We start from the raw sequence: 25953 nt of genomic DNA, 5'->3' as shown, positions 1-25953 counted from the left end.
CCCTTTTAAAGCCAATGCAACCCGGTACATGGATTGGGGCACCACCAAAGCCTGTACTTATTGATGGAGAACTAGAATTTGAAGTCAGAGGTATCCTGGATTCTAAGTATTCTAGGGGCAAGCTATACTATCTAGTCGATTGGAAGGGATTTGGACCCCAATATAGATCCAGGGAACCCTGTGAGAACATTTATGCACCATGTCTGATCAGAAAATATCATCAAAACTTCCCAACTAAACCTAGACCGGACCGAAGAAACACCATGGGAAGGGCCGTGGGGGGAGTGCTGTCACGACCCACATCCAAAAACCCCTCTGGCAAGCCCATGGGCCAGGAGAGGTCAGGCCTCGGGTCTCTAATAAGCCTGGGCATCCAGTTCATAGGCCCTCTTGGAGCCAGTCCTGGCGCCTATGGTGCCAGGCTCATACACAGTGAATAAGACATGTGCTTAGGGGACTGCTTTATTTTGAAGCTGCCAGCCAACATGGAGGCATCCACATAGCTTGACTCCTAGGAACCAAGCTATGCGGTATAGTGTTTTGGGTGTGGTAGCCTAGGGACTACTTTACCTGGACTACTTTCTTGAAACTATTTAAACCACACCCGACTTGAATAACACGCTTTGCGTTACTTTGCAATCTTGCAACGTGACGCTCACCGTGTCCAGAGATACCCGCGAACCTCGGAGAAGCAGAACCTGCATGGAGATAAAAGGAACATCATTAGCAGCAGCACCTTACCTGCAATCTTCACCTCTAACCGCCCACCACTTTTGCGAACAGCTTCTTTGGATCAGCATATCTTCCGGACCGGAGGATCTGAAAAAAAAAGGAAAGAAGCAAGGTATTAGAGACATCATAATATAACAAACTGTTCCGAAAGGCTTACCTGGCAGGTCGCCCCTCGGCCGGCATCGCCTTGGAATTCCACTCGCTGGGAGAACACTGCGACCTATGAGAAAAGAAGAGAAAACAGGTTAGACAAGGCAAGACATCACAGCACTGCGCATAGCGCTTACTTACCGCATCGTAGTGCTCATCACGCGCCACCATTTATTAGCGAGGCCCAACCCAGCCAATGCGCCACGCTGAACCTCTGCATATCTAGGAAGAGAAAGAGACATTATTAAACCAAGAAAGGCATGCAGGAATAACAACACAATACGACAACAGCAATAAGACCTACCTGAAAGACATCAAATGGGCCAGCGTCGGTGAAGTAACTAGATCGCATTTGCCCATGAAGGACAACGCGCCCCTGCCAAGAAGGCAGGACGGAGAGCACACCTAACTCAACAATAAGTTGAGGAGAGGGCCCAGAGGGGCTGAAGTCATACAGGGTGGTGGGAGGCTATTTCCTCAGTTGGCCAGTCTTGAACATAGCCTCCTGTATTTTCAGGCAGAACCTTCCCCCGCAGTCCAAATCTGGGAACCGTTGAGAAAGATACCAGCGTCCAATCCAGCTGGGTAGCGTCCCTGTGGATTCCAGGTGAGCATAATAGTTGCACTGTTTCTGGGAGCCAAGCTCGATACAGTGGACGAAGGCCATCTTGGGCAAGGTGCAGCGCCTGCTGGCCACGGACGTGGCCAGGGTCAGATCCATCAAGTCCCTGCTCGGAATGATGTCTTCATGCATCTACCTCGTGCGCCTGTGCAGGCTACGGATGCGTCCTCTACAAGAGTTCCTCGATGCCCGTTGGATACAAGCGACGGGCAGCTTCGAGGACAGGATCCCGCTCAACAAGGTTTTCCGCCGAGCGATTCGATGGTGGGGCGCTTGCGCGCATCTCGCGGCGGGCAAGGACTTTCAGACCCCGGTGCATCAGGAGACGGTGACGACGGACGCTTCCCTGGAGGGGTGGGGAGCGCACACTGGAGATCTGTACGTGAGAGGCCTTTGGCTCCCGAAGGAGAGGTCTCTCCGCATCAACATCCTGGAACTCCGAGCAGTGTTCTGGGCCCTCAGGTTGTTTCTCCCATCCCTCAAGGGCAAGGTGGTGAGGATCTTCACCGACAACACCACCACGATGTTCTACATCCAGAAGCAGGGAGGCACCAGGTCCCCAACCCTGTCCAAGGAGGACCAGGATTTGTGGCACTGGGCCGTCGCCCAGGGGATGTTTCTGGTGCCCTTCCATCTAGCAGGAATAAAGAACGTCATTGCGACTCACTCAGCAGGGAGCTGCGCTCATGCCACGAGTGGGAGCTGCATCAGGATCAGGTGGATCGACTTTTCCAACAATGGGGCAAACCCGAGAAAGACCTGTTTGCGACGGTGACGAACTCCAAGTGCCAGAGGTTCGCCAGCAGGTTTCCCCAGCCGAGGAGCATGGGCGATGCTTTCTCGTTCCCCTGGGACGGCTAGTTCCTGTATGCATTCCCTCTGTTGCCGTTGCTACTACGACTCGTCAACCAGCTCAAGAGGTCCCGGTGCAGGATGATCCTCGTCGCACCGGCATGACCGAGACAGATCTGGTTCCCGGACCTTCTGGACATGTCAGCGTCCCCACCAGTCAAGCTGTCGACGGACGCAGATCTTCTCTCCAGAGACGGAGGAGCCATCCTTCATCATGACCCGGAGTCGCTGAATCTGCAGGCCTGGCTCCTGCAGCACTAGAGTTTGGAGGGTATGATATACCGGCAGACTGCAAGGAGGTGCTTGCAAAGGCCAGGGCGTCCTCAACTCTCAAGTGCTACGGACACAAGTGGAAGAGGCTCTCTGTCTGGTGCCGTGCACAGAAGATTAACCCGCTACGGATTACGACCCCTCAAGTGCTTCCGTACCTGCTGTCACTGGCCAAGGCTGGACTAGCTCATGCTGCCATCAAGATACAACAGGCAATGATTTCCTGATACACCAGAACTACGGGATGGTCATCCCTGTGGTCTCATTGCCTGGTGAAGGAATTTATGAAGGGACTGTTCCGATCATTCCCGCCGGTGAAGGCTCCGGCCCCGTTGTGGCAGCTCAACGTAGTGCTGACCAGGCTCATGGGGCTGCCATTCGAGCCTCTGCATTCAGCACCGTTGAAATTTCTGTCGTGGAAAACAGCGTCGGCGAGTGGGAGAGATCCAGGCCCTATCCTGCAAGCCTCCATACTTGACTTTCCACGAGACGAGGGTGGTGCTGAGTATGCTCCCCTCCTTCATGCCCAAGGTGCCATCAGACTTCCACCTCAACGAGCCCTTGGTGTTGCCAGTTTTCTTCCCGTCGCCTTCGTCGCCGGCCGAGAGGATTTTGCACTCGCTGGATGTAGCTAGAGCGCTGAAGTTCTACGTGGACCGCACAAAGAGTTTTCGGAAGACATCACAGCTTTTTGTGAACTTTGGACCTGTGAACCAAGGGAAGGCCCTCTCGAAGGCTTCCATTTCCAGATGGCTCTCTGGCTGCATCATGCACTGTCACTGGTTGGCTAACCGACAGTTGCCCGGCTGTCCGAGAGCCCATTCGACCCGAGCGATCGCTGCTACTACGGCGTTCTTGTCTGGTGTGCCCCTGCTGGACATCTGCAGGGCTGCTACTTGGAGGTCGCCGCACACCTTCACAAGATTCTACTGCGTCGATCGGGACTCCAGGGAGGAGTCCAGGGTCGGCCAAGCAATGCTGCGCAACCTGTTCGCCTGAAGGTGGGCCTGGTGAGGCGGTAAGAGTTGCTTAATGTTGAGTCTATGTAATGCTTAATGTTGAGCCTTTGCCATCTCCCATGGTTGTTCATGTGTGTACTGATATGTATTCTTATATTCATGAGCATGTGAATCCATGCCAGACCCCATGCTGGAGATGAAACAAGTTACTTACCTGTAACTGTTGTTCTCCAGCATGGGTCTGGCATGGATTCACATGCAAACCCTCCCTCCTACCCCTCTGCGGCTCTTCACTTGGTCATACTGCCACTTTACGTGCTACCAAATCTGAGGATGGCTGCCAGGGGAGGGGCTTAAGGAGAGGGCAGTCTTTGGCTGTGGGCAGTATGACCCAGAGACCAGTGATTGGTTACTACTAAGAAAGACAGATCAGAAACAAAACTGATACTGATTTTTTCTTTACCGAGGATTCCCGGCCTGATGACAGGGAATATTCATGAGCATGTAAATCCATGCCAGACCCATGCTGGAGAACAACCGTTACAGGTAAGTAACTTGTTCCATAGCACTATACTGAAACTGCGGAACTCCCTTCCCCCTGATTTCAGGGGCTGTCGCTCTCTACAGTGGTTCAAAGGTCACCTGAAAACATACCTATTTACGTAAAGATTTCCTCCTGTACAGTTCCATCTTGATTCCTGGTGTATTGTTGGACCTTCAGGAATTTTTTATGTTTTTGTTATGTGTTGTATTGTCCCCGGGCTTGATTTTGTTTTCAGCGCGATATAAATAAATAAATAAAAAATAAATAAAATAGCAAAAGTGGCTATGTACAATGCAGGGCTCAAAATTAAGATTTGATAAGCAGGAGCTAAACACAGCTCCTTGGTATCCAGCTTCAACCAATGACCAGGAGTAACCATTGGGGACGAGGAGCTAGTAAATAGCGTTCCGCTAATCTAACTTCACCATATGATGCAAACTTATGCTTTTGTACATTATTTATGATCCCTTAGGCTTGAAATGTCATGTAGATGTGTCCTAATATTTATTTATTAATTGCCCCACAGTTATATTCACACAGGTGTGCTTGTTCTGCATCAGTTGGCATGAGGAGCCAAAAGTAACTCCAGGTTTCAAGCTAACCAGGCTCTTCTACGCTACAAGCAGGCGCTAAATAGTTCACAGGTCCCCTCAATTTCAAACCCTGCAAGTGCGCTCTTCAAACTCCTTTGTGGATATGTGCCCATCTACATGCGTTATATGAAACAAATGGCTCTTTTGCACCCTATTGCGGCGCATAATAGTGGACCGGTGTTGGGGTGTACCCCAAAGACGGGGCTGGAAGGCTGCTAATATAGATGAGGTTTTGGGAGGAGGAAGGAGAGTGCAGTCGTGAACTCACCCTACAAAGACAGTACAAAGAAGCAGCAGATGACAGAAAACCAGGAAGCAGGGTTTGAGGCAGAGAGACCAGTGCGTGGTTTAGCGCCAAGAGGGACCCCTCATATGAAGGGAACCAGGAAATACGTTTAGAAAGTGGGGAGTCAGCAAGCGAGAAATGGTCTATGAGAAGAGCACCCATAAGAACAGTAGTTACTGTAACATGAACCCAAGCCCAAGGTATCTGTTCAAAGGCTTTATAATTGTTGACGCATCATGTTGGAGCGTCATACTATGAACTCCTGTGAGTTATAGTGGTGCTGTTCTATAAAGGAAACCGGTTGCTCTTCTCTCATTGAAGAGAACAGTCCGTTCAAAAGGTTTTTGGAAGCAAAACCCGATTGTGCATCGGATAGCTCTACCCATGGCACTCTGATCGTCCGCTCTCCAAATATTTCCGACTATGTCTCCCATGATCCCTCGCCATTGTCTATGTTGGCTTGGGCTGATGGGAGTTGCCGTCTATAGTGCAGGGATCCTGGTCTCCCTCTTGTTCTCTTTCTAATGTCCCCTCTTTGTTCTCACACACTCTCTTAGCTATAGCACCCAGCACTGCCATTAACGCTTCCAGGGATGTAATGCCCAGCTCACTCTTAGACAATCTCAGGGATGTAGTGTCCAGCTCACTCTTCGACAATCTCAGGGATGTAGTGTCCAGCTCACTCATCGACAATCTCAGGGATGTAGTGTCCAGCTCACTATGAACAAAGTTCTATGGCACCATCAGTGTTCTGCCCCACTCTGAGGGATATAGTGCCCTGCCCAGGAGGCTCCTAGAAATATAGCAGCCTACACACTATGGAAGATCACACCAGATATGCTCACCCTCTGATTGGATCACCCTCCTGGGAACTATTTCTCTACTCAGCTCTTGCAGCCAGCCCCAGACATGCTCACCCTCTGGTTGGGTCACCCTCCTGGGTGATGCTTTCCCACTAGGCTGTTGTAGCCAGTGCCAGATATGCTAACCCACTGGTTGGGTCGGCATACTATAAAAGGTACTCATCTCTTGCAGCCAGCCCCAAACATTCTCACCCTAGGGTTTGGTGACTCTCTGGGGCAATGTTTCTCCCCTCTGCTCTTGTAGCAAGTGCAAGATATTCCCACCCAGTGGTTGGGTCACCATACTAAGAAAGGTTTCGCCACTCAGATCTTGTAGCTAATGACAGATATTCTCACCCTCTGGTAGGGTCGCCCTCGTAGGAAACATGTTTACATTCAGCTCTTGCAGCCAGCACCTCTCCCTCTCTCCCTCTATTCTTCTCTCCCTCTCTCCCCCTCTCTCTCCTTCTCTCTCGTTTTCTCAAGAGGTCCGGGTTCTTGGGTTCCTCTGTCTCTGCTGCTTCTCTGGGTCCCTTGCATGTCTCTGGATCTCTCTGTTCGCTTGGGTCTCTCAGCGCTCTCAGGATCTCAGTTCTGTATGGCCCATTATGTCTATCACCACTTGCCAGTGCATTAGCCAGTCCCACCTACAAAGGCAGCCCTTTCAACAGATACTCCTTTTGTGGTTTCCTCCTTCTTTTTGCTTCTGGTGTTTGACTCCCCCCTGCACACATAGATATAGCCCCTACTCTGCCATCTGCTTGCTTGGGCACCCATGGGTATAGCACCTTTCCCACGCTGTCTCTGACTTTTCATGCTCTAGGGTAAAGTGACCTCCTCGCTCTGCCGCAGTTAATCTGGTTTGGCGTTCTGTAGGCATCCTTGTGGTAAGGTTTCCTAACAAGGCTTGGTATTGGTTATGTCTAGATGTCATGTTTTAGTCTCCCTATTAGGTTCAAAGGTTTAATTAGGTCATCTGGGTCATCTGTGGGTTCACGTGCACCTCCGAAGTATTAAAGGGCTCGTTAAAAATGTTAGAAGCCGGTTGAAGTCCAGCCCCCTGGATCCAGCTCTGCATTTGTTCCCTGTTGGGGGCTGCTCCGGGTCACCGGGCAGCCCCGTGTTCGGGTCGGGTGGCACCCGACGCCACACGGTGACGTGCGGCGATCACGCCGCGGGATATAGGGTGGGGGTTCATCCCACCCGCTCCGGGACACCGGAGCTCACCACATGGCCGGCTGGCAACCGGCTTACCGCGGCCCCGGCTCTGGGGGCACCCAGGCCGGGGTCGCCACCCTGGCCCGACTCACAGGGCCAGGGAGACACACATGGACGGCGTTGCCCGGCAGGGGCACCGTCCGGACGGCGTTGCCCGGCAGGGGCACCGTCCTGGAGCTGGGCCCCTTCCTTGGGCCCAGCACACGTGGTGGGGCGCCGCCATGGCGCTGACACAAAGAACACACACACCACGGAGTCTCGCTGGTCTCGACTGCCGAGCCGGAAGCGGCTCGGACCTTTTATTAAGATGGTCACATGGGTAACCATGTGACCATGCCACAGCACACTGGACGATACCATGGCCCCTTGCAGGGGTGCCATGCAACATTCCCTAGACGGCAGAGTCTCCAGTAAGTCTGATGGTCTTAAATGTTACAGTGCATGGGGCAGATTCAAACTGCAATCTGGTTAAGATACTTGCATTGTGAAAACACTGTTATATGGAATCTGGGTTATGTTGCAGTGAAACTCTGCGAACTCAGTCTCGCAGTAATTGCTAGAACTCTGACCTGTATATGGGTCCATGGCTTTGTCACACGTCCCACATGGAAGTGGGGTCCCTGGGATTGGGGAGATTGGTAATGGAACCTTAGGCTGGCCCGAAATTATCCAGTCTCAAATACGGGGTTAAAAGTATGAAATGGCAGGAGGGCATTCCAGACTAGACCTTGGACCGGCTAGACTGTATTTCCTGGTACATAGAATTCTTCTCAGTTACTGGGACAGGGTCTGGACACTGGACCTCGTCACACCACTACACTCACCACACACTCACCACACATGCCAGCAGTAAAGAGGGTGGATAAGGCAAGCATGAAGGATGCATACGTGACTTGAGCCAAAACCAGAATACCCAAGGTCCTGTCACTGTACTCTCACCTCTATCTGGTGTCGTGCTACTTCTCTGCATACACTCCCAAAAACCCAGGAGTGCAATATGACTTACATATATCACTTTTTTCCTTTCTACTCCTTGGACTATACTTGCATACCTCGCTATAGAGATCATCCTCTTTTCCTCAGAAAATGTGTTAGGACTTTTGCACATAACCTTCATTCATTGAGAAGACCCAGGAAGAACCAGTGGAAGGATTGTTTAAACAGACAGGTTTTCAAGAGTTTGTGGGACAGTAATACGTTGCTGGGGTTGCAGAGTTGTTGTGGAAAAAAGTTCAAAGCAAGGCCCCTTTCACAGAAAAACTGTAACCACCAAAAGATGAGCATTTATTTTCAGAGTTTGGCAATCATTTGCTTGCGTGCGAGAAACAGTAGCTCCAATTGACATCTATGCCTGATGGTGATAGCAAACTAAGTGACTGAAGAGTAATCCACATATGCATTCTTGCCCGGCGATCCAGGTCTAATCGGAGTAAGGTGGTGCAGTTCTATAGAATTCAGATTGAAGGAATGCAATCATTGAATAGTTTGCTTACATCAACATAGAATTGCTGTCCAGTTTTGGAGCATTGATTGCTCATGTGATGGAGCAAAGGTCAGGCTTGGAAAGAACTACACATTTATTAGTCATTTAGGGCAAGGTTTCCTGATGATTTATTGGAATTGATATTGGCACAGGCTTCCTACCAGTGCAATGTTTTGAGTCACCTACTCCATATAATAGCCAATGTACCGCTTCCAACTATCAGGAGAGGTTCAGCTTATTATCAGACCTATTTAAAACTTCAGATCCTTTGCTACCAACTAACGTTTGCATAGAGGAGACTAACTTGGTCCTATCGGACAAAGACGAGATCCAGGCAAATACGCAAATTCAAATTAACACGAAACGGAGGGAAAATAAAACTAGAAATGTTCCCCGAACCAACACCAATACAAATTGTTCTTTATGGAAGTTTCTCAGAGCCTTATCTTCAACAAACGAGTTGATCGACCTAAATGCTCAACCTCCAATGAATGATAACTCACCCATACATGTTGAGACAACAAAATCCCAGAATGCTAAAAAGAAAAAATTGGAAGCCGTCAAATTTTGAATCACAAAAGAAGATAACAACATTTTTCTTACGGGATCAACGAGAAAGGGAGCCAACTAGAGTAAAGCCCATAAAATGCACTGATTCTTTAACGAGGCATGAGACGATGGATTCTATGTCTCCTACAACCTCTAATACGCTAGCGGTTTTACAACCTTTGGAAGCAGAAGGTAGTTCACTCTGTGTTATCATTACTAAGCTTGCTCTTCCGAGCGCATTGCTGGACAGAGAAGTTAAGAGTAAGGAGATCTATTCCTCACAGCCCAGTTGGAAATCTAACTCGCAAAGAAATTGGTTTTGAGAACATTAGACAAATCAACAAGCACGCCTTACTAAATCGATCTATTATACTGTAAATCTTTTCAATGATTTCCCACTCAGGAGGGTCCAATCGAGTGGCATTGACTGGGTAGATATACTTAAAGAGGGGGGTGAAAGAGGTGTCATTCATTGTTTTCTCTTCTATTGTGGCAGGCCTTGTTTGGGACCATTTGGACAAATTTACATCAATGGGCATTGAACCTTTCTACTCCCGCCCTCTCCAGTACAAATCCTTTTCTCCAGCACACTTTAAGGTATCTTTTCCATCACTAATGATTAAATGTAACCTGCAGTCCAAAGGCAGGAGAACGGTATTTGGTGGTAACGAGGTGGGACCTTGTCTCGAAGGAAAATGGGGGTGATGGGTCATGGCTCGTCTCAGCACTCTATAGAGACCGTAGAAAGAAAACATCACTGCCCACACTTTAGCTTGGACAATCTGAACGTGTTATCTTGGAATAGTTGTGGATATAAAAACATTGCACGTTACACTGATTCGATTCCCTCCTCAGAGCAGGCTACAACGATATTATTCTTTTACAGGAAACAATGCTGTTGACCCCTGGGCATATCAATGGTTTTAAAGTGTTTTCGAAAATGGCATTTAGGGGCCACAGTGGACGCCCTAGCGGAAGCCTTGCAATAGCAGTCGACTTTAAATTAGGGTTAACTCATTCAGTGAGTAATACCTCTTGTGCTAACTTATTGGCCGAAAAATGGAACAGGGTAATCCTGGGGCATTATGGTAATTGATGATTGTCAACGTTTATTGAAATCCCTCCAGTACTAACATCTACTGGATGAATTATGTGGGATATTGGATGAATGGTTCGGTAATGGTCACCAGAACAATGTAATTGTAGCTGGGGACTTTAACTCGAGCTGTGCTTTGGACTGTCTCAACTCTAAGGGTAAATTGGTGTAACTAACAACCCACAGTGAAGGAAAAGGTTGTCCGTAGGTAGAAAGGCAAACGGAGAGAAAGGAACAGCGTCTTACCCAGGACGAAGGAAGATTACAACGCATGGAGCCAGCGTTCGCCACGGAATAAATGGAACGAAGAAACACGAATACCATCTTGGAAAAGACTAGACCAGTAAAAGAGACACCGGTGTAGCGTGATGGCACTTCATTACCTGATACACCAGCATTTTAATACTGACCACGGCATGACGGTGACAATCAGAGAGGTTTTAATTTCAATCAAACCTACCTCCTGCAAAGGCGATGTATGCCCCACCTCGATTATACAGAAATGTTCTGAGGCATTGATTTCTAGTATCACAAAAATCATAAATTCCTCCTTTGAAGCTTCCATTGTTGCCATTTGTTTAAAAACTGTAAGGTTTACACCTCTCCTAAAAAAGAAACTCTGGACCCCACAGTGGACAATAACTACAGGCCCATTACCTGTGTTCCATTCCTCTTGAAGATCATTGATAGGGTGGCATATATTCATGTCCAGTATTCTAATAGGGTATGTCCCACTGAAGGGCGAATGGTTTTCCTTCTAAGTGGGGATATGATATGTTGTTAAACAATAAGAAAATCATGATAGGGTGGCTTAGCACATGTGTACCCAAAACTATTCTACATAACAGGGAAGACTACACATCTACCTCGAAACAAATAACAAAGAGGTGAAGATTCAATCAATGGGTAAAATAATGTATAGAAAGTAAAAGGTCAATTTTATGAATTCATACTCCAAATGAAACCACCTATTAAATTAATCAAAAAAACAAAATTCTGAATACAAAACTTGCTGAGTCACATAAATATAACAAAACACAAATAGACACATACTGATTGCTACATATCAATACATTTTAACATTCAGATAAAACCAGTCACAATGGCTGGACATGACATAGTAAGAGTAAAATACACCTATTTTTCGTTATGTCAAAATAAACCTGACTTATATAAGTTTCTGTCCCATAAAGGTGACACTGGCTGGACATTCCTCAGGGGCATCGAGTGTAACCACAAATTGAGTCTTGTAGGTAGCAGATGGAACTCCTTCCAGTCATTCCTTATGTCACAGATCAACACAGCCCTGTTAAAATGGATTCATGAAACATATGTAAATATATGCGCTTAGGCGGTCAATTCAATTGACCTAGCTATAATCCTTCATCCTCTAGGATGCGCAACGTAGACTGCAAATAGAATACCTGCTCAGGTCTGGATCAATTGATCAGACACAAAATGTCACTCCAAATGTAGGGCAACATCTATATTCGTGATCACTTCAATACCACTCTCAATGGTACCTGTAAGGCAAATTAAACCTCTCTTAGTAATGAAGTACACAGATGGCATTGAAATAATGCCCAATCTGAGAACCACTCCTTACCTTCCTAATTAGAAACATACAACATTCTTAAGGTCTTCCTTATGACACCTTTTCCCCATCCTGCCCAGTAGGATACTTAGAAACTCCCTCCCACCCCCTTTTCAAACACAAACACATTCTCACGGCGTGAACGACAATGGACCAGAGCCGTTTACCTGACATGTCCCAACACAAGGGTCAGGCAGCGCCAGGCAATTGCTGCCAAATACACACACATGACTGCCCTTTCCCTTCCCCACTGGGATAAAAGACGGAGCACAAGAGCACGCTCTGAGCAAGGCTGAATGCACGAGGAAGCAATTATTCCAGGAAGGCAGTTCAAATGGAGGAGAAAGGTGGCGAGACCTGAAAGGACATCAAGGAAGGAGTCGTCCATGCCCTTTTCAACCCAGAACCGCAAAGCCTCCAACAAAAGAAACATAAGACTGGGAATTGCAGCTAGCAAATGGTGTGATGGATGTCACTGGTACATGGAACCCTCCCGCACTGATAGCCAGGGCGGTGGGACATGGTTGCCATTGTGGTACCATCCTCGATTCCAGTGGCAAAAGAAACACCAACGAGTTCAGCACAGCTGGTGAGTCAGAAGAACCTGATAGTAGGCCGGACTGTGTTTGGCTCAAAGTGGCAGTGGCAACAGTAACAAGATTAAGATACAGAGGTCTTTTGTGAACTAACTTGGTATCAGAGATAGAGTGGTACGGCGCTACGTGGGTGCTCATTCAAAGGTCTCTGGCTGGTACACCCTCTACTGAACAAAGAAAGTATTCAACTGAAATATAGTGAAACTACAAGAAACAAGAGGCCATAGAGAAGGCCAGTGTGAGGTGGGTGTCTAGGTGGTCATACAAGGGTCAAGTCAAACCCCTTGTACAATGGAACGTCCTTGACACATTGTAGAAATTGTGAAATTGGCGTTTGCGCCCAGCTGAGGGGCACGCTGTGCAAACTGCGATATTGTGAAGCACACACTTGCCACAGAAGACATTATCGCCCTTTGGAACCATCTGTTTAAATTGGCAAGTGCTTTGAGAGGCTAACACTGAAAGAAGGATCGTAGCCCAGCGCAGGGGGATCCTGGGTGAAGAGTAATCACCCGACATGAAGGTTACTAGAAGGAACTGTTTGTTTTGTTGTTTTTTTGGCATATCAGGCCCTCTGAAGCAATAGACTTTGCATGAGAAGAGACTTGGGCACAGAAGGCCCTGATATAGAGAAAGGAAACTGTACGCTCGTGCCGGAGAAGCCCAGGAGTGTAGTGTGCTGTGCTCAGCAGTCCTGCCTTGTCCCGTGCTAAAAACGTGGGGAAGGGAGACCCCGGCCATAACTTCCTGATTTATCATTTGGTGAACACTTCTTTCTTTTCTTGCGAAACATAACACCACACTATTTTGTACCATAGCGGTAAGGATTGGCAATATTTTTTTTTTTAGTATATGCCCTTTTTTTTTACCTGGACTCTACGAGGACTGTATTATTATTATTTGATGGTCGTAGTTTGCTCCCATCTTAGATTTAGGTTTGGATTAGGCATTTATCTCTCCCATTTTAATAAACACTGTTCAACTGTGATCAATTGTCTATCTTGCTTTGATGCTATGCCTTCCTTACACTACCTAACTGCTCGGATCAAGCGTCAAGAATCCAGACAAGTCCTTCGCTCTCAGGACACCTTACGCCTGGAAGTGGGTCGTGCAAAACTCAAGCTAACAAGTCGCACATTGACCGGCATTGCGGGACCATCTCTGTTATACAGCCTGCCTTTCTATATTCGCAGCTTGCTGTCTACTTTTTTTAAAAAACAAAGAATCTTAAGACTTATTTGTTTTAGTTCTCGTCTCTTTCTTGCTTCTTTGTCTCCTCTCTGATCTCTGTTGTCTGCTTTTTCTTCCTTTGCTTTGTCATTCGTTTTTGTTTGTTTTTTGTTGGCACTCTAAGGCCCATGGGCATGAAGCTCTTATTACAAATAATAATAATAATAATAATAATAATAATATTAATAAATGAAACACTCTTGCCATCTCATATGCCATTATCAGGACCTTTCGGAGATGGTCTGTCTGAGATGCATGACACAGCTCAGCAAATCAGAAACAGACTGATAAATCGCCCGACTAGACCCTAACCTTGGGGAACGTACCACCTTTTTACCGGTTTGCATCCGTGTCACTCAAGACACGCTTAGGATGCGTGCCTATTCCCTTTACAGGTGTTTGTCTGATTTGCCTGATTTACAATATGAGAGGCATGGGCAGCTTGTCACTTAGTGGCCACAATTGCTCTGTTTGTGTAAAATTACCATATTTTCAAGTGGAATCTTGTACCCTCGCTGGAACAATATGTAGATAATGATAATGTTTTACTTATATAGCGCTTTTGCCAAAATGCTTTACAGAGAACATATTTACATACAATATCACCCAACCGAAATTGATATGCATTTATTGACCTTGGAAAGATGAAAGGCTGAGCTGGCCTTGCAGGGATTCAAACCTGCGACCTTCAGGTCATACACATGTCGGAGCAGGGAGCACTCAACCTGCTGAACTATCTTACCAGCTCTAGATTAGACATCAGGGTGAGTCATGCCTTCTCTCCCGATCCATCACATTTCATTGGGCCACTGCGTTTCTGTCTTATTCTGCTTATGCTCTCCTTTCGTTTACACTTTGCTACATTTGTTCACTCCTAATGCCATGGTGAACCTGTGTGTTGGTTGTGACATGTCCTAATATACTGCATTGCATTGAGTGGCACAAGGCAGACAGTTCCGCACCAGTTCAAGGTTTTGGCAAACATGCATTGCACATTGAGGGGCGGAATTAAATCCGTCTCTCAGTGCTTATTTTGTGGGGGTATTTGCCAGGGCTGGGCTCCGGGATCTATTTCTGGGCACTGCCACTTATTATCTCAGCCTCAGTTCAATTATTATGGGTGTTTTGGCAGCTTTATTTGTTAACTGTCAGTTATTAACATATGAGCAACAAAAGTGTGAGCCACGCCAGCGCTGCTCCTGCTGTTATTCAGTTTCATGCGCAGTGATGAGCTGGAAGGTGACAGAGCTGGTTGTTCATGCTTTTTAAGCCAGCATACTGCACTAGTCAGTGTGCATGTCGTTGGTGCCAATTCACTACTAGATCAACTGGTAGCACGTTCACAGCAGTGTGGGAGACTCAGTCAGAAGCCAGACAGCCATGGTACTAGGTACCTCACCCTAGTTCAGCAGATAGATGGGTATGTTCATGTGCCAGTGTCAGTCTGATGCTGGCTTTGCTGCAACTTTGCAGGCAGGCAGCATTCAGCAGGCACAGGCAGGGCCTAGAAAAACAGGGTATTTTCCCTTTTTCTTCTGGTATGCAGCCAGAATAGGGTACACCAATAGACAGGCAAGCGCCAGGCCACCAACTAAGTGTTAAACACACACTGGCCCATTAGAACAATAGGTCCGACACAGTCACTAGGAGTATTAGTGGTGGAAGATGAGCACCAGGCACAGACAGGACAACAAAACAGTCACCAGTCAACAAGGCCACCAGAGTGACAAGGCCTGGGAAAAGGCCACTGCTAAGGGAGGAGTGCCTGCGCAGAGTACTGACCTTTGGAAGATGACCCTGCTTAGGTGTTTAACAGGCAAGTTAATCAGTTCAGTAATGCTTTGTCTGCATTTGTCCATCACTTTACCATATAAAGACAGCACATTTCTTCTCTTTTGTGTGGCTAGACAATCAAAATGTTACACTTGCCCCTTATACAGGACATGGGTAATTAGGATGATGTGTTTAGATAACCAGTTATACATTTGGTGTCACATTTCAAGAACCAACAATTATGTTATTTTCATTGGTATTTGATAGTCGCAGATATGCCATGGGTCGTGTACACATGACGCCCAAAGAGCTATTGGGAGTCGCAGCTGCAATCTCAAATCTATTGAAACTGTCGGGAGCAGCAGTGGGACGGGGCAGTGGGTAGAGGGAGCGGTGGGCTGCAAGCTGCCGCCCCTGCGTGGCATTGGGCCCTTAGACGGGTTTACTTACAAATGAAGCACTGCCGTCTCTTCTCCCCTTATCCTTTAAGTTTCCTTCCACACAGTCTCCTATTGACTCTGACATTCGTGGCAGGTGGGCTATAAATCTACTCAATTCAAGAGACACAAAAAATATCAATATTCAACATAAGACACAAACAAAAAATAGATCCAACATATATGTATAAAGTGCAGAGAACTTTCCACCTGCCCGGGATACCTTTGTGAGGTTCATCAAGCATCAATTGGCCTCCTGGATATTATGGTTATTAACATTATTTTGGAGACAGCTTCTTGCAAATTTCAGGAACAGGTTTAAGTTGGAGAACACCAATGAAACTAGTGGTCCACACTAGAGCCCACTAGTCGCCTGACTACTACCACAAGATACCGGAACACATTTGGTTGTCAAAAGAACTGGTTATGTCCTGTTGAAGGTCGCGATTGGCAGGAGCATCACCTAATGCTTTTTAGACACACCATGCTAACTTTTTAAGAAGCAATCAAGACACTGCAAACAAGGGATAGGTCATAGGATAAAAGGACTAGCAAGATTCAAGGTGCCAGGGGCTTCTCTGCTCTTTATACATATCTGTTGGATCTATTTTTTGTTTGGGTCTTATGTTGAATATTGATGTTTTTTGTGTCTGTTGAATTGAGTAGATTTATAGCTATGCAATACGCCCAGTTGTCAATGTATTGTCTTTTGAAATATGTACACCACATTGAACAATATAATACAATTATGCATTTTTGATAAATAATATTGAGAGATTAGGTACACATCTGGTGGATACTGTGTGGCACGGAGGCCTTGATTACCTTTTCATGTATGTGTTAAATTAAACACATAAATTAAATTACCCAAGTCCGTTTAAGAAGCCACACTTTACATCTAACACGAACAATATAGGAATTTTCTAAAAAAAAAAATGATTTTAGAAGTGCTTCCCAGAGCTTAAATTCTGAAGGCTCGATCCAACCACATGCACAGCTCTTCCTTAACCTCCTCAGATAGGTTAGGCTAGTGCTTGGACGGCATTAATTTTACAAAGGCACTTAATATGCAAACTGACTCGGTTCACTCACTTGTGCTCTCACTCAAGGGCAGAAGGAGACATCCCAAGATGGTGCAGGGACTGTGCTACAAGGGATGTAAGTACTTAAATCTCCACGATCTGGAGTGACGTATAAGGGAGGTGAGTCATGCTAGATCTATCTTATGTATACTCTATATGTAGCCCTGCAGATGTTTTGGACTCCAACTCCCATGACCCTTCACTATTGACGTTGCTGCCTAGGTGCCATGGGATGTGAAGTCCAAAGAGAGGATGAGTGCGTATGCTGTATAGGTGAAGCCCCAGCGCAAGGACATGGCATGCCAATCATCAGGGAGGCTCAGGACTCACACAAGGAGCATATTTACAGTAAAGGTGGCACACATATAGAAGTGGGGCTCTGAATCAGCAAAAGGCCATGGATAGGCACAGAGGAGCATTTGGAGTAGGAAAGCTAAGACTGAGCTGGAGCCTTAGTAGGTTCACGGTTTTGCAAGAGACGAGGACAAGAATGGATTGGCTGTGCCAAGTACGGTTTTGTGCACAATATCTCAATATAGTTTCTTTAATTTGGAATAGTCTGTATTTCCACGAGCAGTGCCACTGCCCCGTGCAATGCGGATGCCATCGCGCTACATAAATGCTAATTTAGAACCTTGTAAAATCATTAAAACAATACAAAATTAAATTAAAGAAATAGGAACTTCGGTTCTTTTACTTCATGTTAATGCTCTTCTCTTCACAGAAATATTTCTTTCAACCCGTTGAGAGAGATCTCCAAAGACCAATTCGACACCCTGACGCACCTGCACTCGTTGTGAGTATACAAGCAAATCACAGCCTCTCAACGAGGGACCGGTCCAGACAAGGCTCAATGGTTAGGCGGGCAGGGAGTAGTGGAGGCTCAGGAAGACTGGTGGGGTGTTAGTGGATTGAGTCTACAGTCATGGGCAGCCGGGCAGGGAGGAGTGTACGCTCAGGAAGCCTGTTGGGGTGTTAGTGGATTGAGTCTACAGTCATGGGCAGCCGGGCAGGGAGGAGTGTACGCTCAGGAAGCCTGTTGGGGTGTTAGTGGATTGAGTCTACGGTCATGGGCAGCCGGGCAGGGAGGAGTGGAGTCCCAGGAAGGCTGGTGGGGTGTTAGTGGATTGAGTCTACAGTCATGGGCAGCTGGACAAGGAGGAGTGGAGGCTCAGGAAGGCTGTTGGGTGTTAGTGGATTGAGCCTGCAATCATGGGCAGCCGGACAGAGAGGAGTGGAGGCCGAGGAAGGCTGGTGGGGTGTTAGCGGATTGAGTGTATGGTCATGGGCAGCCGGGCAGGGAGGAGTGGAGTCCCAGGAAGGCTGGTGGGGTGTTAGTGGATTGAGTCTACAGTCATGGGCAGCTGGACAAGGAGGAGTGGAGGCTCAGGAAGGCTGTTGGGTGTTAGTGGATTGAGCCTGCAATCATGGGCAGCCGGGCAGAGAGGAGTGGAGGCCGAGGAAAGCTGGTGGGGTGTTAGCAGATTGAGTGTATGGTCATGGGCAGCCAGGCAGGGAGGAGCGTAGACTCAGGAAGGCTGAAGGGGTTTTAGTGGATTGAGTCTATGGTCATGGGCAGCCAGGCAGGGAGGAGTGGAGGCTAAGGAAGGCTGGTGGGGTGTTAGTGGATTGAGTCTACGGTCATAGGCAGCCAGGCAGGGAGGAGTGGAGGCTCAGGAAGCCGCATGGGGTGTTAGTGGATTGAGTCTACGGTCACGGGCAGCCAGGCAGGGAGGAGTGGAGGCTCAGGAAGGCTGGTCGGGTGTTAGTGGATTGAGTCTACAGTCATGGGCAGCCGGGCAGGGAGGAGTGTACGCTCAGGAAACCTGTTGGGGTTTTAGTGGATTGAGTCTACGGTCATGGGCAGCCGGGCAGGCAGGAGTGGAGTCCCAGGAAGGCTGGTGGGGTGTTAGTGGATTGAGTCTACAGTCATGGGCAGCTGGATAAGGAGGAGTGGAGGATCAGGAAGGCTGTTGGGTGTTAGTGGATTGAGCCTGCAATCATGGGCAGCCGGGCAGAGAGGAGTGGAGGCCGAGGAAGGCTGGTGGGGTGTTAGCGGATTGAGTGTATGGTCATGGGCAGCCGGGCAGGGAGGAGCGTAGACTCAGGAAGGCTGATGGGGTTTTAGTGGATTGAGTCTATGGTCACGGGCAGCCAGGCAGGGAGGAGTGGAGGCTAAGGAAGGCTGGTGGGGTGTTAGTGGATTGAGTCTACGGTCATAGGCAGCCAGGCAGGAAGGAGTGGAGGCTCAGGAAGCCGCATGGGGTGTTAGTGGATTGAGTCTACGGTCACGGGCAGCCAGGCAGGGAGGAGTGGAGGCTCGGGAAGGCTGGTCGGGTGTTAGTGGATTGAGTCTACAGTCATGGGCAGCCGGGCAGGGAGGAGTGGAGGCACAGGAAGGCTGGTGGGATGTCAATGGATTGAGTCTACCGTCATGGGCAGCCAGTTAGCTGGGCTTTACATAATGATCCGGCTTATTATCGAATTTTCTGTTCAAGTTATTTTATGGCTTGTTCTGTCCAATCTGTTCTGTTCTATTTAATTCATTCGAGGACGAATGTATATGGCCTGTTGTTTTCAGTTCTGTTCTGATCACTATGTTGTGTTACTCTACTCTGGTGTTTTATGAAATGGTCTTGACTGGAGTCAACTGTTGATTTTTTGTTGTTCTTCACTTATTGTTCTCTTATATCCGCTCCACTTTGGCCTGTTCTGATGTGTTGTGTTCTGACCTTGTTATTTGCAGTGTGCTTGTATAATCGGTTCCATCTGCTTGTACCGGTATAATCTGGCCTTGTGTTGTCTCTTGCGGGTTTGCTCAATGATTGTCCAATACTCCTCTATTCTGTTATGGGCTGTTATAGTATGCTTTTCTCTGTTCTGCTCTAATATGCTGTAATCCTGGCCTGCTGTGTCCTATTCTGTTATCCTCTGTTATGTCCTGGTATTGCCTGTTATCACTTGTTACAGCCTGCTGTGACCTATTCTGTTACCACCTGTTACGTCCTGGTATGGCCTGTTATCCTCTGTTATGTCCTGGTATGGCCTGTTACCACCTGTTATGTCCTGGAATGGCCTGTTACCTCCTGATATGGCCTGTTATCTTCTGTTATGTCCTGGTATGGCCTGTTATCTTCTGTTATGTCCTGGTATGGCGTGTTAGTTATGTCCTGGTATGGCCTGTTACCACCTGGTATGGCCTGTTATCATCTGTTATGTCTGGGTATGCCCTGTTATCACCTGTTATAGCCTGCTGTCACCTATTCTGTTACCACCTGTTATGTCCTGCTATGGCCTGTTATCGCCTGTTATAGCCTGCTGTCACCTATTCTGTTACCACCTGTTATGTCCTGCTATGGCCTGTTATCACCTGTTATGTCCTATTTTCCCGTGCTTTTCTTTGTTCTACTCTGGTCTGATCTCGTCTTCTGTGGCCCCTGGCCTGGTCTGGTTTGTTCTAGTGTGGCCGTTTTGAGTTTGGCGGGTTCTGTTCTGTTACGGTATTTTTTTCTTTGTGATTGTTTTTTCTAGTACAGCCTGTCATGGGGTTCTGGCCTATTATGATCGCTTCAGGGCTGCCCTTTTATTCTCCGTTTCGATTTGGTTTAGTCAGTTATTGCCAGTTGTGGTCTGTTCTTTGATGTGCACACATATAGCACTAAAGGCCTGGTATAGTAGCCAAATATTGTGTAAATGGAGGCATTCAGTTTCTGTTTACATTTTAGTCGAATAGCTTAATCTTTCGAATGCTACTGCCTGGGATTACATAGAAGGATTTAAGGAACATCTACTAGGCACAAAACATATTCCCAAATCCATGTATTCTGGAAATCCTTGCCATGCTTGTCGCTTCAATACTCATCTCATCCGAAATCAGAGCAAAGATGTACAACTTGACACCTGAAACAGGATGTCCAAATGTTTTAAATGGGAAAGCAGACAGCAAGATATCAAATACCAGAGCCAACTGGCTGGAAGCAGAGAACCATCTTGCTATCAGTATCCAGATTGTGGAAGACCAGGAAACCTGTCTATTCTTAACTTACAGGAATGAGAAGTATTAACAACCAAGGAGCACCACTTACTGGCACCCACCCCATCCAAGAAAGCTACTTGAATGCCTTTGAGGAGGAAGGAGAGTCATTCAAGAATTGGATGCAGGTCTTCTGACCGCAGATCACTCCACCGAGAGAAGCACTTCAAGACTACAGGACGCGTGAAGAACCTGGCCGGGTTTAGTCAAGCTCCATGCATGATGACGCAAAATCAACAGGCTATATCAGTGTCATACCACATGACTTGGAAGCCATTATTGCGGCCATACTGCAGATGCGTGATACTTAGTGCGTAGACGGGAAGGCGTGCAAGTCCTCAGAAACACAGGTGGTCTTCTTGGCCATGCACAGTCTTCTAGGGATGCCGCCTGCATGGCATGCAATGTAATGTTCTGAAATGTGTAAAGCGCAACTAAGGCACTTAGGCATCTAGGTGCTAAAACCACCTATCACGGGAGGATAGCTCAGGGGCAATGTGCTCGCCTTGGAAGCAAGGCGACACGAAGCAACACAGGTTCGCGCTTAGAAACCTCTGGGTAAATAACCAATCATATCATGCCAGCGAAACTAAGGAAGAAGCATAAAAACAAAAACCCAAGCAGCATAAGCAGGCAAGACATATTAGAACAGAAGGGTTTTAAGTTCCTTCCGAAAGGGAAGGTACTCCTCCATCAATCTCAGCGGGAGCGGAAGTCGATTCCAAAGAGTCGGGGCCAATACCGAGAAGGATCGACCCCCTGCTCGGGCTCGTTGATACTTAGGTACTTTAAGGAGCCCCATTGCAGAAGAGCAAAGACATCTAGTTGGGTGGTACCTCTCAATCTTATTTTTCAGTTAACAAGCACCCCCCTCACGGTTGCTAAAGCCCGAATGCCAGAAAAATAGAGAGGGTGGTAAAGGGGTTATAAATAAGGGTGCTTTCTGGAAATACGAGTAGCTCGAAATAGTCAATATAAATCAATGGGTCTGTCTCCTGGGAAACACCAGCTGACATGTCCAAGTCCAGAATTGGCTGACAGAAATGAAGATCAATGGATTGATTATCAACGTTTCATGCAGAGCACAATCTTTCGGCCTTGCTATCGACTGCTTCAAAATACACATCGCCAGGATGACCAACACAGCATGGAGCCAGCTGCCAATCCCCTGCAATGCCAAGTCCTTTACACCTGCCCCAAGTTTCAGAACCGCTTTCCAAGCCATGGTCATGCTAAAACATTGCCAGATTGGGGGGAAAAAGAACTGGCAGAGGTGAAGATCTAGAAAACAGGTCTTTTCCTGCTGCGCGCACTGTGTCTGGAACGAATTTCTAACACCCATCAGACCGGTCACCTGCATGCACTTCAGACAGGACCAGAGGATATCAGTCGCTTAAGAACATCTCGCCAAGTGCTTCACTCTACCTTGCTACTACCACCTCTGAGTGGACCACCCAACAATGCTTCCCCTGCCCACACAGCAAACTCTCCTACAACTGTGCGCACCCCACCCCCTATGTGCACTCATCAGTTGCCCAGCTAGGGTTGCATGTCATAAATTCTATACATGCATGTACACATTTGTGTGTATTCCTGCCCATCAATAAATCAGCTGTAAAAGTATGCTGAATGTATTGGGGAGAGGTACTAAACTATGTGTACATTCCATCACATTGGCACTGTTGTGCAGAATGGTGCTAGCAAGTGATGCAGATTATTGGTTCAAGAATCAGTTCTTGTACCAGTGAGAGCCTGGTCTGGAGCTGTGTAGGAGACTGCGTGTGATTGTGTTTCACAGAGAGAGACATGCAGGCGGACTGACAGATTCACGTTCCATCACCAGGTCCACGCAGAGCTCCGTTGTCTTGGCAGCTCCAGAATACTAGTGAACCTTGGAAAGACAAACAAAGACCACTCCACAGAGGAAGACTCAAGAAACTGAATGCATTATATTTCAATTGACTTTCTTGAGTCTCCTTTTATGGAATCCAGCACAGTAGAACCCGTATGGCCTACTCAAAGGTCTGACCCAGACTTATCACTATAATCATGGATGCTTCCTTCTTCTGATATCCTGGTGGAGTTTGATTCCCTGTTTCATCTACTGGCTGTAGAGATGCATGCTGCCACCTTTGCACACTGCGACCAGGCTGACACGTAGCACGATAGACCAGATAGCCGATTGGTAGATAGGCAAGTCACGCAGATCTTACAGGGTCTTGTCTTTGACCAAGTGTGGCTTCCCGTAAACTGCAGGCCTAAGAGCATGTCAAATATTGATGGACTCTTCATCGTTCACACTCCTGCCTTCAGACCTCACTGCCGCCACACTTGACCGCATGCAGTTCAGATGCATACTGAACACCCAACTGTTCTTCTTCAACTTGTACCAGAACTTTTCCGCCTGTCCTCTCTCCACTTCGACTTCAACCTATAGTGCATTTTGTGGTCACTGTTGTTGGGAGGTTTGCACTATGCTGTAAAGTTCTCATAGATTTCTAAGCGGCCACCACACTGACTAATGATTTGTATTTTTGTCTTTTGGCAGGAGCCTTGAGGGTTTGGAGATCCCCAACATCAACAACCAGATGTTTACGAAGCTTACAAACCTCTCTCACATGTGAGTAACCACATAATGCACAGAATGCACTGGGAAAGGGATAGAAAGACAAAAGCCTGGGTATATCTTAAAGGCCACTAGATAGCTGTGCTGTGAAAGCATATGTATCTCCAGTTTCAGGAATCAGACGGGAAATAAAACAAGCACGATCCAAAAAGAAATTGAAAAATTAATTAATTAGTGGTGGACAAATGCAATCCCCAATTTTCTTTCATGATATCTTTTTACGCCTGTGTACACCTGCCTCAACATACACATTTTCTAAGCACGTTGACCTCCTGCATTGATATTGAGAAAGTGGAAGTGCAGACCGCAGCAAACATCTGGACATCATTGATGGACACTGCACTGTTAACTCACTTTTGATGGACAGCATGGACTTCCTTAGGCACCCTAGTGTAGGTGTGACTGCTTAATTAAGTATAGAATTTTGCATTCAATCATGACTCTTGATGAGAAAGCATATCTTTCCCTTGACTCTCACTGTAGATACTTCAAGAAGTTCCAGTACTGCAGCTATGCCCCGCACGTCAGGGCTTGCAAGCCCAATACCGACGGCATCTCCTCCTTCGAAGACCTCCTGGCCAACATCCTCCTGCGGGTCTTTGTCTGGGTGATGGCCTGCGTCACCTGCTTCGGGAACCTCTTCGTCATCTGCATGCGGTCCTTCATTGTCACAGAGAACTGTCAGCACACCATGTCCATCAAGTCGCTCTGCTGTACGTGAGTCGGACAGAAGCGCCAGGTGCAGCCTGGGAGTTTACGTGGTGATAGGTCGACTGTGCTACATGAACGCTGCTATTGGGGATCATCACCGCTCCATAATTCCTGGAGGGAAAATGTACTCTTGCCTGTATTTGTGTCTTATGGCCAAGTGTGTCTCTTTATTATGCCATCTCATCATTTGAATTACCTCTCATATTGCGATGTTACCAGTTGTTATGCTTAAATCTGGCTAACCGCCCCACCCCCTTGCTTTTGTACAATTAATTTCTGCATCCTACCTCTTATGCCTTTAAATTTCACCTAGTATTCCTTCCTTCTCTTACTTATAATGTGGATCTTGGTCAATTACCCCTTTCCTCAAATGCTTAATGCTCTTTTCAGCTTGACTCCCTTACATCTAGACAGGTCTGACGTCTGTCTCAACAGCCTCCTTTCTTACAGTTTCCAACATGTGTCACTCTCTTTCATATGTCACATAGTTCACACTGTGCCTCACATTTTCCTTCTCACATGCGGTATCACAGTGGTTGCTTTTTCACACCTTCTCACATATCCCAGTTTTCCCTTTCTCACATCATTTCAAATGTGAGCCCTCACATGTTCATCCCTTCAAGCCTTACAGCACACGTCCCTCAAGCCTTACAGCACACGTCCCTCAAGCCTTACAGCACACGTCCCTCCTCTCAACCTCCTCTCACCCTTCCAACGGGTGTCCCACCAATCACTTGCCTCCGACCATTTCCATCATGTGTCCCTCCCATTCCTTCCAGCATGGCTGCTCTAATCCTCTGTGCCAGCCAGTGTCCAGCAGGTGACCTCTTATACTCTTCCCCTCTCCTTCCAACATGTGATCTACCATTATCTTCCGGCGTGTGGCCCCAACATACACTTCACACTCACCGTTCAACATATGTCTGACCATTCCCTGACCAGTGCCTTTTCAGCATTTCCCTCCATTCTCTTCCCACTCAGCCTTTCAACATGTACCCTGCCATTCATTTCATCTCAACCTTCTATCATGCCTTCAGCCTTCGCTCACATCTTATCCAAACATTTACTTCCCACTCAACCTTCCTCTTGCCTCCCAGTTTTCCAACATGTACTCCAACTTTGATTTTTCAACTCAACCTTGCAACGCGTCCCCACAGATCTCAACCTGTGTCAGTCACTCACTTTACTTTCAACCTTCTGGTATGTGTCCCTCACTCAAACATCTTCCCACGCAAGACTTCGCACATATGTCTCACTATTCAATTCCCTCTTGAACTTGCTTTAGTCTACACATGACGCCTTAGTGCTTGTTTCTTTTCTGATAATATGTTTTTCCTTGACTTAACACAATTATTTGTTTTCGAGTCTCTTGTGGAATGAACCCTTTTTGCAAGTTTTAATTAGGTGCATGGCATAATTTTATTGAAACTCATTTCTTTGATTTATCATTCTTAGTGTTATTAGTTTGGTATTGTATTTAGTTTTTTATTTGATGTTTATTGTTTGACTGAGCACCATTTTGACTCTTGTTGCTTGCCCTGTCTTCTCTATTTTTTTGTCTTACTTTCATTTTTGGAAGTCAGAAAATTTGATCATTTCTAATGGAAAGTTTGCTTCCACGTATACCTCATCTTTGATATTCTCTGGTATCCTGCTTACAACTTTGGACATTTTT

The 25953-nt window shown here is 47.0% G+C and overlaps 1 protein-coding gene across 1 annotated transcript in view; it reads left to right on the top strand.

The window, feature by feature from the left end:
• The window catches only part of LOC138480782 (relaxin receptor 1-like), a 583697-nt gene that overhangs the window by 443712 nt on the left and 114032 nt on the right, over positions 1–25953 (top strand). The window contains exons 11-13 of the mRNA XM_069612524.1: positions 17633–17704; positions 23490–23561; positions 24051–24280. Coding sequence (XP_069468625.1) covers positions 17633–17704; positions 23490–23561; positions 24051–24280 — 374 coding nt within the window. The remainder of the gene's footprint in view (positions 1–17632; positions 17705–23489; positions 23562–24050; positions 24281–25953) is intronic.

Source organism: Ambystoma mexicanum, chromosome 5p, assembly GCF_040938575.1.
Source record: "Ambystoma mexicanum isolate Mex_15411 chromosome 5p, UKY_AmexF1_1, whole genome shotgun sequence".
NCBI classification, from domain to species: domain Eukaryota; kingdom Metazoa; phylum Chordata; class Amphibia; order Caudata; family Ambystomatidae; genus Ambystoma; species Ambystoma mexicanum.
Note: the sequence above shows the minus strand (reverse complement) of the source record. Positions and strands in the feature narration are given on the sequence as shown.